This window comes from Pleurodeles waltl, chromosome 12 (assembly GCF_031143425.1).
Source record: "Pleurodeles waltl isolate 20211129_DDA chromosome 12, aPleWal1.hap1.20221129, whole genome shotgun sequence".
In the NCBI taxonomy this organism is placed as follows: Eukaryota; Metazoa; Chordata; class Amphibia; order Caudata; family Salamandridae; genus Pleurodeles; species Pleurodeles waltl.
The window spans coordinates 665696941-665710313 of NC_090451.1; the positions used below are offsets into that span (position 1 = coordinate 665696941).

Sequence of the window (13373 nt, forward strand, 5' to 3'; positions counted from 1 at the left end):
AGGAGGTGGAAATAACCTGAAAGTTGTAGTTTGCATACCTACACCTTGCCTGAATTTTTGAGTATGTGATGATATCCTGCGAACCTGGGCTGGGCGCATGGAATGTAGCTGAGGGATGGGATCACTGCTTCTCTTCTTGCCAGTAGTAATACAAAGAACTAAATGCTATGAAGAACTTTGGTGGTGGAATTATATATTATAATGCACACAAATCCTTAAAAAATTACATATTTTTTACTTTGATTTGCTGAAAAAGTAGCAAAAACATCTGTGCTGAAAAGCACCATGTATATCTAACACTAAGGAGGTGTGACAAACTTCCATGTTGTCTCTGTATGGAGACTATATAAAGCCTGTCACCCAGTGTGGGTAAACAATCGCTCTCATGTTAAAAGCAGTAATGGTTTCCCTCTGCAGCCATCGCTATATCGCCTCTAGGTGGTTTTCGAAGAGTCTGTTTTAAGGCAGTACCAGCTAAATTCCTGGTAACCATTGATGTTACTATGCAATGTCAAGAACCATGTCTGTCATGCATCAACCCTACTCTTGCGGTGATGAATGAAAGGGGCTTGTGTTGGGCCGACCATCGGAGATCCGGCCCAGCACTACTCCGGGGCATCATCGGGTCCAGAGAGGCTGACCTGGATGAACATCTCCTAACAGCCAATCAGAGGACGACTGCAGTGACAGGCGGGATTTTTAAACCCACCTCGTTTCTCACCAGGGGGTGGTTGAACCTGGCAGGGACAGCACCGGCAGGCGGACCACAGGAAAGAGCGGAAGAGAATAGAAGACCCCAGAACGAGGGAAAAACTGAAGGCGACTGCCCGACAACCTTTCCGACGCCCTGGTGGAGGAGCAGGAGGAGGCGAGGCAAGCAGACCAACCATGCTCTGGGGAGAGCATGGCCTCGCCAGGTACGGTCCTGTAATAGGACGGGGAGAAATACAATCGGGAATGGTGGGAGGAAGGAAAAACCGATTACTTGAAGACTGTTGTTTTTCTTTCTTTTGTTTGTTTTGTTTTGGTTTGTTTTGTTGGTGCTGGGTGAAACGTAGTAGTAACACCTAGCTTTTCCACGTCCCGTGTATGGTTAGGAGAATCGGGTTAAGGATTATTTTTCTGTTTAGGATTTCGATACATACTTGCTAAAGGGTACCAGGGGAGTAAAAAAGCAATCCCAAATAGAGGGTAGCCTCGTTAGATTTAAATAACACAGAGAAAAAGGGACAGCAAAGGAAGGTAAAGAGATAGCAAAGAAAGAAAAGAGACAGCACAGAAAGGAACCCTGAAAACGGGAAAAGAAGAACAAAAAAAGGGGAAAAATTTCCGAGAATAAGAAAGAGAGGAGAGCCAGACAGACCAGGGAACGTAAGATAAAAGAGCAGTATTAATACTTAACTCTCCACCAACAATCTTGTATTCTTCTTTTTCCCCATGTGCCTCCTGAGTCACCATCTGGGAAAAGAAGAATGAAGAGGGTGAAGACCACATGAGACCACAGAGAAGAAAGAAAAGCAAAGAGAAAGAAAACAGAATAGAAAGAAAAGAACTATAGAATTGTTATTTGTCACACAAAAAACTAACAAACCATATACTATAATATCGCCTGCGAGTCTCCATTACAGTGACCCTGTGACAGGGCTGTTCTTAACATCTGTGTCCATCGTTATATCACACACAAAAGCTTCCCCAGCTGTTGTATCACATCGTCATTTGAGGTGGGTTTGAACGCGTTTTTTCAAGGATGGTAAACTGATTTTGAAGTTCTGCAAAAGTTAAGTTGTTTAAAATTTGAGCTTGTGAGGTTTTTTTTTTTAAACCTCTGCCTGGCCCCAGATACATGAGCACGCTTTATGTGGTGCGTGTTTTATTTTGTTGAGTGCTTCTGCTTGTTTTAGGCCAGTCCTGTTGCATGTGTTGATAGTGTGTATGGGGGTGGGGTAAGCAAGCATTTAGAACTAGACAATGCACAACATCAGAGGTTAGACATAATTAATGTCCAATTGTTATGCCTTGATAGAAGGCTGAATGAGGAAAGGGTTGCTGGCAAAGCTATATGCTGTTCAGGTAAGATCCCTGTCTGATATTTTGTGTGTATGGAGCCTTTGGTGTAAAAATATGAAAATAAACATTGTTCACTTTTGAGGACTTAGTTATGGCTAATTGGGCTGAGGTGAGATTCCATATTTAGTGTGGTTTGAAAATGCCAAATCTGAAGCCTTATTTGATTTGAGTCCATCAGTTTTGATTTTGAATGTGACATTTTGCCCAATGCAAAAAGAAAGTAGGTGGCTTAACCAGTGTATAATACCCTCTTCTTCACCTTTCCAACACTGCCTCTAAAGAGTTATTTTTGTGTATTTAAGGAGACTCTATAGGACAAATTTTAAATGTTGTTAGTAAATATGTCGAGAGGAATGCTCATAAATCGTTGACCTTCACCAGACGTTTTTTCAGAGTACACTTTATCACTGCCTGTGGGCCTAACAGGTGGGCATGGGGTTGAAAAGCTGATAGAAGAGTTCTCACTGCATCTAGAGAATTTACTACGTTGACAGTGGTCATATCAAACAACTGGGAGAAGGGGTGTTTACTAAACTCACAAATGACATTGTGAGATGAAGCGTATAGTTTGGTTCATAAAGTTTGTAGACAAGTAAGGTCAACGCATGATTTCTGATGGATACAACTACCTGTGGATTCCTCACCTGATGAATACTCCCATGGCGCCAGCATTTGACGGAAATCTTCTTACTAGTCTCTGCACGTCGACGAGGACGTCACTCTAGCCCACGCGACGCCGTCTGACGTCATACAGGCAATAAGAAGTCCTCGCCGACGTGCCGATGACAGTTCCCTTTTTTCCGTGCATTCGAAACGGTTATCTTCGAGGGAGTTACTGTTACCTTCGCGGTTACAGTGTATTGTCTGCTGCGTAGTCTTCTCTGCGGTAACAATGTCTCAGAGGAAGTCGGGTTTCAAGCCCTGTCGAGAGTGTGGGGGCAAGATGTCAGTTACAGATCCTCACTCCGACTGTCTATGGTGTTTGAGCTCCGACCACGACGTCTCGACTTGCGATTCATGTCAACACATGAATCCGAAGGCCCTCAAAGAGCGCGAGGCCAAGTTATTCATGGCAAAGTCAAAGAAGAAGGAGAAACATCATAAGAAGTCTTCTTCGCCAAGGTCTCACCGGCGTCATCGAGACTCCCGGCGCCGTAGAGACTCACGACGTCACTCCAGCAAGGAGTCTCATTCGAGGTCACCTTCGGCTCGGCGTCGGAGGACTTGGGAGGTCAGCCCCACGGTCACGCCGCATCCATCGACGCCGTTGCCCTCTCCGGCGTCACCGACTTCACCTGGTCAGGCGTCAGTGATTGAGGTGGTGCAGCCTCTTGTGTTTTCTCCGGCGTCGCAGACGTCGAGGCCGGCGTCGGGGTCGCCCTCGATCCAGGCACCCCAGTATCCGGCTTTTCCCACTCCTGGAGCCGATAGTACCGCGTTTCTTAATGCGATGTATACCATCTTTCAGCAGATGGCTCCAGGAGCTGCTCCGGCTGGTCCTTCGGGGCCCTTGGCCTTTTCGTTGGGTGATCCTGCGCCTCTTCGGCCGGCACCCTTTATGCCCTTTCTCCCTTTTGGGAATGTGGGCTCGGCGCCGGTGCCGGCGTCGGTGGCCGCTCCGGTGGCTTCGGATGTTTCGGCCCCGGAGGTTGCCCCTCCGTCGAAGTCAGGATTTTGCCCTGTGACTCCGGTTGGTCCATTGGCTCCAAGACCTCGTCCTCCGGCTCCTGCCTCGGCGCCGAAGCTGCCTGTGGCGCCGGACGCGGCGTCAGATGCTTCTGGAGATCGGCGCCGTTCTTCGACGTCGGCGGAGGCCATGTCGACTCCGCGTATCGAGGAGAGACTTCATTCGAGGAGGCGTGCTCTCCGTCTTTTAGAAGAGCAAGAGTACCAGCGAGTCCTAGAGGAGGGAGAGATTGAGGACTCTGGAGACGGACTGCATGGTCTGGATACAGCCAGTGGGCTGGACACTTCCCCTGAGTGGGACCTTTCATCTCCAGGGGAATATACGGAGGAGGCTGCTTCCTTTCATGCTGTGGTGAGGAAGGCAGCGAGCTTTTTGGACCTGCCTTTGCCGGTGGCAGAGGCAAAGCAGAATTTGCTGACAGAGGTATTGCATCCGGCCTCTGCTGCAGCTGAGCCTCTCTTGCCATTTAATGAGGCTTTGCTGGATCCGGTGTTGGAGGTGTGGAAGAAGCCGGTGTCTTCCTCGGCCGTTCATAGGGCTGTGGCCAGGAGGTATCGAGCTGCACCATCTGACCCTGGCTTTCTCTCTAGACACCCTACGCCGGAGAGCTTGGTGGTGCAAGCCTCCTGTTCCTCAAAGTCAGCGCCTGGTTCCTTCCCGACGGTGCCTGGAGACAGAGACTCCAAGAAACTGGATGCGCAGTCCAAGAAAATATTTTCGTCATGCAGTTTGGCGTTGAAGGCCACCAACGCCACGTGCATTCTGGGGAGGTACATCCATGCGCTGATGGATGATATTTCGTCTTCATTCACGGAGCTTCCCCAGGGTCTTTTGGATGTGGTCTCGGACGCCCAGGCTGCCGCGACCCAGATTATCCAGTCTGGGCTGGACACGACCGACTCGGTGGCCAGGGCGATGGGCACGGCTGTGGTGGCAAGAAGACAGGCCTGGCTCCGAAACTCAGGGTTCTCTGCGGATGTGCAGTCGACCCTGCTGGACCTCCCGTTTGATGGGGACAGACTGTTTGGAGCCAAGGCAGATTCAGCCTTGGAACGATTTAAGGAGAGCAGAGCCACAGCCAAATCGTTAGGACTGCAAGCTCCTTCTTCCTCTGCCTCTTCTAGAATTTTCAGGAGGTTTCGGGGATTTGGGCGTGGCTCTTATTCCTCTTCCTTTCGGGGGAGGTTCCAGCAACCCGCCTCTTCCCTCCCCTATAGGTCATTTAGAGGGAGGGGGAGGGGTGGGGTCCGTACCAGAGGAGCCTCTCAACAGCACTCTGCCTCTTCTTCGTCCTCTGGAGGGGTGCAGCAGGGGAAGCAGCCTTAGGCTTCCACCGTTTCCCACTCACTCCTCTCCTGTAGGGGGAAGATTACAGCGTTTTCTCCACAAGTGGAAGTCTATCACAACGGACACTTGGGTTCTCGGCATTGTGGGAAAAGGCTACGCCCTTCCCTTTCGGGAGTTCCCGCCCCTCATCCCGCCCCGCCCATCTTATTGTTCAGAAGAACACCTCCTGTTGCTAGAACAGGAGGTTCAAGTCCTCCTTTCAAAGGGCGCGGTAGAGTTGGTCCCAGAGCAGGAAAAGGGTCGAGGTTGTTACTCAAGATACTTCCTGATTCCCAAAAAGGATGGTCAGTTGAGACCAATCCTGGATCTGAGGATCTTGAATTGGTTCCTCAAACAGGAAAAGTTCAAGATGCTGACCCTAGCACAGGTGCTTTTGGCGTTGAACAAGGAAGATTGGATGGTGTCTGTCGACTTGCAGGATGCTTACTTTCATATCCCGATACTCAAGTCGCACAGGAAGTATCTCCGGTTTGTGGTAGGGTCGCAGCACTATCAGTTTGCGGTCCTCCCGTTTGGTCTTACTTCAGCACCTCGAGTCTTCACAAAGGTGATGTCAGTGGTTGCGGCGGAGCTCAGAAGGAAGGGGATAGCAGTATTCCCTTACTTGGACGACTGGTTGATCAAAGCCAAGTCCCCGGAGCTTGTGTCGCATCATCTGCAGTCAACAACCCAGTTGTTGTTCGACCTGGGCTTTTCGGTGAACGTGCCCAAATCTCACCTGGAGCCCTCTCAGCGCCTCCTGTTCATAGGGGCAGTACTGGATACAACATTGAGTCGAGCCTTTCCTCCGCCTCAGCGGATTCAAGATATTCAGGAATTGGTTCCAATGTTTCGAAATGGAGCGGTAGTTCCAGTCCTCAAGGTCCTTCGTCTGCTCGGTCTGTTCGCCTCCTGCATTCTGTTGGTCACGCATGCTCGCTGGCACATGAGGGCTCTTCAGTGGTGCCTCCGAAGGCAGTGGTCTCAACACAAGGGAGATTTAGAAGGTACTGTCAAGATCTCCAGAGATGCTGCTGTGGAATTGAAGTGGTGGATTGCGGGCAACAATCTTTCACAGGGGAAGCCGTTCGCGCAGTCGCCACCAGTGGCCACGGTAATAACGGATGCCTCCACCCTAGGATGGGGAGCTCATCTGGGGGATCTGGAGATCAAAGGGCTTTGGTCTCCAGAGGAACAGGTGTTTCATATCAATCTGTTGGAGTTACGGGCTGTACGTTTGGCTCTCAAGGCCTTCCTCCCATCCCTTCGTGGTCAGTCGGTACAGGTCCTGACGGACAATACTACCACGATGTGGTACATAAACAAACAGGGAGGAGTAGGGTCGTACCTTCTCTGCAGAGAAGCTCTTCGGCTATGGTCCTGGGCAAAGGACCATCAGATTTGCTTGGTGGCAAATCATCTGGCCGGGGTCTTGAATGTACGTGCGGACAGTCTCAGTCGCCAATTCTCGGCAGACCACGAGTGGCGTCTCCATCCAGATCAAGTCTGTTTAATCTTCCAGATGTGGGGGTTTCCTCGGATAGATCTGTTTGCCACTCGGGAGAACGCGCATTGCCCGTTATTCTTCAGCCTCCAGTATCCGATGCAGGGAGCGTTGGGGGACGCGTTTCAGATAACCTGGTGCGGCCAGTTGCTTTACGCGTTTCCCCCCATACCCTTGATTCCTCGAGTGTTGAGGAAAATTCGCCAAGACCGGGCCCAAGTCATCTTAATAGCTCCGGATTGGCCAAGGAGGGTATGGTACTCCGACCTTCTCCAACTCTCACTGTGCCCTCCGCTCCGTCTCCCTCTCAGGGCAGACCTCCTCTCGCAGTCGCAGGGGCAGGTTTTACACCCCAACCTCCAGAGTCTGCACCTACATGCTTGGAGATTGAACGGGGCAACCTGAGTTCCTTCTCTCTCCCGCCTGATGTAGTGGATGTTATCTTAGCGGCCAGGCGACACTCCACTAAATCTATCTACGCTAATAGGTGGTCTAAATTTGTTATGTGGTGTGGAGAGAGACAGATTGATCCCTTACATGCTCATCTGTCACATGTTTTGTCTTTTGCACTGTCTCTAGCGCAGAAAGGTTGTGCAGTAGCTACCATTAAGGGTTATTTGTCGGCCTTGTCAGCCTTCATTTGTCTTCCAGACCAACCATCGTTATTTAAATCCCCTATTGTTCTCAGATTCTTGAAAGGTCTTCTGAATCAATATCCTCCAAAACCATTCGTTATGCCTCAATGGGATTTGTCCTTGGTCCTGACTTTCCTTATGGGGTCCCCTTTTGAGCCTATGCATTCTTGCCCCTTAAGGTATTTGGTTATTAAAACAGTATTCCTGGTAGCTATAACATCTGCAAGGAGAGTGAGTGAGTTGCAGGCCTTATCGGTTAAACCCCCTTATATAACGTTTTATGGGGATAAGGTGGTGTTGAGGACCAAGGCTGCTTTCCTTCCGAAGGTTGTTTCACCCTTCCATTTGGCTCAGACAATCACTTTGTCCACGTTTTATCCTCCGCCTCATCCTTCAAAGGAGGAAGAAAGACTACATCGCCTGGACCCAAAAAGGGCGTTGAGCTTCTATATCGACAGAATGAAGGGTATCAGGCTGGAGGATCAGCTGTTTGTCGGATACGTGGGCAAGAGGAGAGGAAAGGCAGTCCACAAGAGAACACTCTCCAGGTGGGTTGTTCTTTGCATTAAAATCTGTTACTCTTTGGCAAAGAAGGATCCGCCTGAGGGCATTAGAGCTCACTCCACCAGAGCTAAGTCGGCCTCTTCGGCCTTGGCCAGGGGTGTTCCTGTGGTTGACATCTGCAAGGCCGCAACTTGGTCGTCCCTTCACACTTTTGTGAAACATTACTGTTTGGACTCTGAGGTCAGAAGGGACGGTCATTTTGCACGGTCAGTGCTGCAGGATTTCTTGGTTTGACCATTTAGGCACCCACCGCCGGGCGTGGTACTGCTTTGGGACTCTATTCATCAGGTGAGGAATCCACAGGTAGTTGTATCCATCAGAAGAACGAGTTACTTACCTTCGGTAACGACTTTTCTGGTGGATACATTAGCTACCTGTGGATTCCTCACGGTCCCACCCGCCTCCCCGTTGCCTTTTTGGTCTCTCCAAGCAATCCTTGAGTGTGCTCCTTTTGGTCTTCAAAGTTGCAATACATTTTGCATGTATGATATTTGTATATATGTGTATATTTATATATAAATCTATATATATATTGGGTATATACATGATTCGTATGTATAAATATATTTATTTGTTTAAAAAAAAAAAAAAAAAAGTTATATTAAATCTACAGCTATTTTATTGCAATGTTGTGTGATTTACAATATTAAGAGATGTTGCTTTGCTCTTTCATTGCATTGGGTTATTATTATTATTCTCATGCACGTAAAAAATGTTGGTACTGTCATCGGCACGTCGGCGAGGACTTCTTATTGCCTGTATGACGTCAGACGGCGTCGCGTGGGCTAGAGTGACGTCCTCGTCGACGTGCAGAGACTAGTAAGAAGATTTCCGTCAAATGCTGGCGCCATGGGAGTATTCATCAGGTGAGGAATCCACAGGTAGCTAATGTATCCACCAGAAAAGTCGTTACCGAAGGTAAGTAACTCGTTCATCACAGTCTAACAAGCAGGAGTGACTGGTGATGGGATTTGTAGGGTTCTGAGTCCTGAGGAAGGACCCTGAGACCATCTCATTTGGTGTTTTTACTCCTATCTAGGAGACCCACAAAACAATAGTAGGGATACTAATAGGGAAGGTTTAATGATATATAGGAAGGTGGATCCCTTTGAGCGTCTTATGAAATTAAAAACAAAAAACATAGCTCCACCCCTGGTATTGGTTATGCACGGGGTGTTGTAGCACGCCCTGTGATGAAGCATGCCACAATTAGTGGGTGAGAGCACTTTTGACCCATATATGGGTCTCCAGGGAGACTTTTAGCCCTTTGTTTACCTCCTCACCCCCACTGACTTAATGAACCTAGACCTTGGCTCTTCCTGGTCTGAAAGTAGGCGGTGTGTATCGGCTCTCCTACGAACCAAGTGAATGAAAGCTCCCTTGCTTGCTATGCCATTGGACTCCAGCTGTAGCTCGCTCAGCGGCTGAGAATATTTTAATCATTACGTATGTCACTTTCTAGTTGTTTGCAATGTATTCTATCACCTTGCCCAAAACGTCAGCTGTCTTTTTACTCAAACTTTGTACCCTCCCAGTCCAAGGACCTGGTGTGCAACAGAAAGACACAAGGCTGGGGCTGTGGAGTCAGCCGTTACAAAGCTAACTTGAGGTTCTCCCTATAGATTGTGATAGAACTCTCGGATGAGCTGAGAATGTCTCCTACAAAGAGGTGAAGACTATATCTGCTCACTTATCCCATAGGCACACAGCAGAGGTGGGATTTTATTGACTGGTCAGTACACTGTGGATTTTGCTCAGTCCAATCTGGGGGGATTCAGATTATGTGTTGAAAAGTATGGGTGCTGCTGAATTTGCACATTCACTATTTGGGCGACCAAATTAGCTCAGCTCGGTTTTGGGGCTGCTTATTTTGCACATCCCAGAAGTGGGAGTGCTCATTTTGCACATCCCAGAATTAGGGTGGCTGATTATGCACACCTCCAGTATTTGGTGCTGCTAATATTTCACATCCTCGTATTGTAAATGCCGACATTGCATAGCCAAGAACTGAAATTGCTGAATTTACAAATCTCGTTACTGGGTTTCCAACTTGCTCAGCCCAGTGTTGAGTATGTCCCCAAATCTGGCACAACCCAGTGCTAGGGCTGTAAATCTTGCATAGCTGAACCTATGGCCACTGTGGAACTTGCACAGCACATTATTGGCTCTGCTGATTTTTCACAACCCCATAGTAAGGTTCCTGAAATTGCATATTCTCGTTTAAAGTCACAGCTGAGGAGGGGGTGACCAAAATGTAGGAAGCCTTAAATGGTGAAAGGATGCCCAGCAACAACCTATATTTTTGAAAATGCTCTCCCAGAGATAACATTGCTGTCCGCATCCTTGTATGACCTGAGGGGCTTTAGGGGCTGTGAAGAGGGGAGGCTTGTGTAAAGTATCCAGTATTAGCGGTCGGGGTTGAGTGAACGGTGGCTACTTCCCTGGCATGCAATACTAGTCCAAAACATTGTGTGAGAAATGGCCTATATTTATTAATCTTCCGTACTGATGCGTTGAAAGAATCAGTATGATATGGGGCCAGAAAATACGGTATTGCACCAGAATATCATATTCATAATATCACCTCACCTAAACATTGCGCCTAAATGTTGTTTACCAGATATGGTTCCATCGGCATTAATAAAACAAACTCTACTCCCAGTGCGACGGTGTATTTGTAAGTGAAATTTCGGCCACTCTATTTTTATAAGACAATATTTTTGCTAATGATATTTTGACATACAACCATTCTAGAGCACTCCTGGGACAAAGTACTGTGTTAATTACCTTGCGGGAATTTACGTTCATGCCTTAGAAAGTTTGACGGTGGTCACAAGAGGCTCGCTGAAAGTTGGGCATTTGTGAGACTGCTAAAAATATCCCAGGCCTTTAAGCTGCTATTGTGTCCCTATTCTCGGGCACTAGTGCGCGCGCTGTGTTCTGCAGACCGCATAGCTTAGCTTCTAGGCGCTGGAGCTGACACCCATGTGCTTCAGAACTCCAAAGTGCACTGGCGAGCGGCCGTGCGTGTGCTGTGCCGGTTCTCACCACACGATGTCCACAGCCCTCCGGGCGATGACGGGGCTCCACCCGTCCATATGATCTGTTCACCAGCTGCAGCCAAAATAATAAAATGCTGATGTCACCCCCTCCCCCTCCAGCTCTCAGTAGCCCTCCCGCCCCCACCAGCCTGCTGCTCTGCTCACTCATCCTGCAGGGCACCGGACCTGCGGCACCCTTAGCTCTCCCTACCCACCACCTCCCAGGAGCCCTCCACCTCCGAGTGACCCACGGATCTACTCCGCTCCCTCCAGGACAGCAGAAACCCGGCTCACGCGAAGGTAAGCCCCGGGGATAAACTCAGCCAGTTATGTCTCACCCCCCCACCCCCACCGAGAGACTCCTAGTGAGGTAAACTTCCATACCCCCCTTTTATACGTACCAGTCACTCGTCCACCCACCTCCCTCTCTGTCTCAGTGAGGTCATTCTCATATAGGCTGACTGTGGGGAGGCCACAGGGCCCTAGACATGTTCACAGGGAGGGAGGGAAAGTTACACCCTTCCCTGCTAAAAACTCCCTGCACACAACTTACTGGGAAGTATTCTCCATCTCAGCATACATCTCACAGGGAAGTAAGTTTTTAGTGCCACCCACATTGCGCACGGGACTACTCACAGGGAGGTAAATCTCCCGTACACAGACTTACAACGAAGTAAACTCTCTGCACACAGCTCTTGGAGGTTGGCTCCCAGTGCAGTATCTACCAGGGAGGAAAGTTATACGCAGATTGTGACAGTATAGTATCACTCCGCCGGGTCAGGCAAAGCGAGCTTGGTTCCTCGTACTTAGATGTACGTCTAATCCCTGTAAATAAACTTCTAGGGAGGTAAATCCTCCGCAGACTGACCATAAAGGTACAGACTGACAGTGAGGTAAACCATTCCGCGCCCCACACACACAGCTTACAGGAAGGCCTCCAGAGAGTCACTCACAAGGAGGCAGGTACTCATGGACTCCACGGATGTTCCCTTTGAAGAAACTTACAGTAAGGTATGCCCTCAGCCATACATTGACTCACAGGGAGGGAAGTCCCCCGTATGTCTTCAGACTCGCCACTCCCCCAATACACATTACTCGCGGTGAAATAAGTACTCTTGCTGCAAGGTAGGTCCTGTAGACATACTAATGAGAGGGTCCCTTTAACAAAGATTCAGAGTGTGGCCTCCTAAGGGGTGCAGACTTAGAGGTAAAATCTCAGAGACAACTTCACAGGGGGTAAATATCCGAAGACTGTCCACATGGAGATGACCGCCCACATACTGACTTACAGTGAGGTAACCGCCCTTCCCTCACAACTCAACCCATGGGGATTTAAGTCCCCATGGAGTTATTCCGAGTGTCCTCTCCTTTCGTAGTGTTAAGTATCCCTTGTAGGTGTATGTTGTACCACAAGTGTTGACCCTCATTGGGGAATCTGATCCTCCATGGGTGTGACAAATTTCCTGTCTTGCCGCATGTGCCCCTACATCACTGCTGATGTGAAAACACCTCATTTCATGTCTCCACACTGTGAAGGTTGGCTTGTGTCACCAATGTCCGCGTCACAGCATCAGGGCTTAGCTCTTACTACCAGCGTATATATCTCACTCCCCACACCAGCCTATAGTTCTTATTGCCAGGGCCTGTCTAGTCCACCTTGCCGGATTACAGCTCCTCCAATACAGCCTTAGCTTTCCCATCAACCACTGTAAACTGTGCACAAGTACCAGTAGATGACATACAAAAAAGTCCTACATACATCAGCCCTGCCAAAAAATGTTTGCACCACGTTCATGCCCTGAACAGACCCTGCAATCGTCCAGGGTTGAAACACATTGACATTATTGTCAAGAAAAATTGACACCAAAATTACCTAGACATCTGATAATTGCGACCTCTCAACCCAGCTGAACATTACTGATAGACACCTGAAGAATTGCATTCAGTCCGTAGCATGACACTGGATGTTTGTGATGGTAAATATACTTTCTGTTGAAAATATTTACACCATATCTCCAATTTTGCCCCATCAAATCTTGGACTCGTGCATTCAATTTCCCCTTCTAAACCGGAGTTATTGGTAATGGAACTTTTAGTATTTTCTTCATTTTTTTTTTTTTTTTTTTTTTTTTTTTTTTACATATTCACCTAAAAATCTTTACTCACTTTATAATCCCTGGTGGAGGAATTCATCCATTTCATTCTTTTATGAATGAAGAATATAGAAATGTGTACACTTTCTTAATACTTAGTTCTTATGTGCTCCATGAACTGATGCTTGCACAAATGTTAAGAGAAATAATTTTGGGATTTTTTTTTTGTTATTCCATACAACAGATTCAGGTATGTTCTTTGTAGAAGAAGGGCCTTTAATGTTCTTTACTTGAGGTCCGCCCCTTCCCGGTTTTGGAAGGTCCCAATCCTTTCATCATTAGTTTTAGCACATACAAGCCCTGACTGATATCCTGAAGCAGGATTTAGCTTTCGGTACAAAGTCTAACCCACAGTGCTCATGCCAGGCTGTCAGTGCTTAGGTCTAGCATATAGCA

The 13373-nt window shown here is 48.2% G+C and overlaps 1 protein-coding gene across 3 annotated transcripts in view; it reads left to right on the top strand.

Annotated features, from left to right (window-relative positions):
- Window positions 1–419: 419 nt before the first annotated feature.
- Window positions 420–13373, top strand: part of TMOD4 (tropomodulin 4) — a 109694-nt gene continuing 96740 nt past the window's right edge. The window contains exon 1 of one of the 3 annotated variants that reach the window (XM_069218480.1): window positions 420–917. In XM_069218480.1, coding sequence (XP_069074581.1) covers window positions 504–917 — 414 coding nt within the window. In that variant the 5' untranslated portion in view covers window positions 420–503. Of the gene's footprint in view, window positions 918–1584; window positions 1722–10983; window positions 11125–13373 lie in introns of those variants that run through there. The other 2 variants (XM_069218482.1, XM_069218481.1) reach the window with 2 other exon arrangements.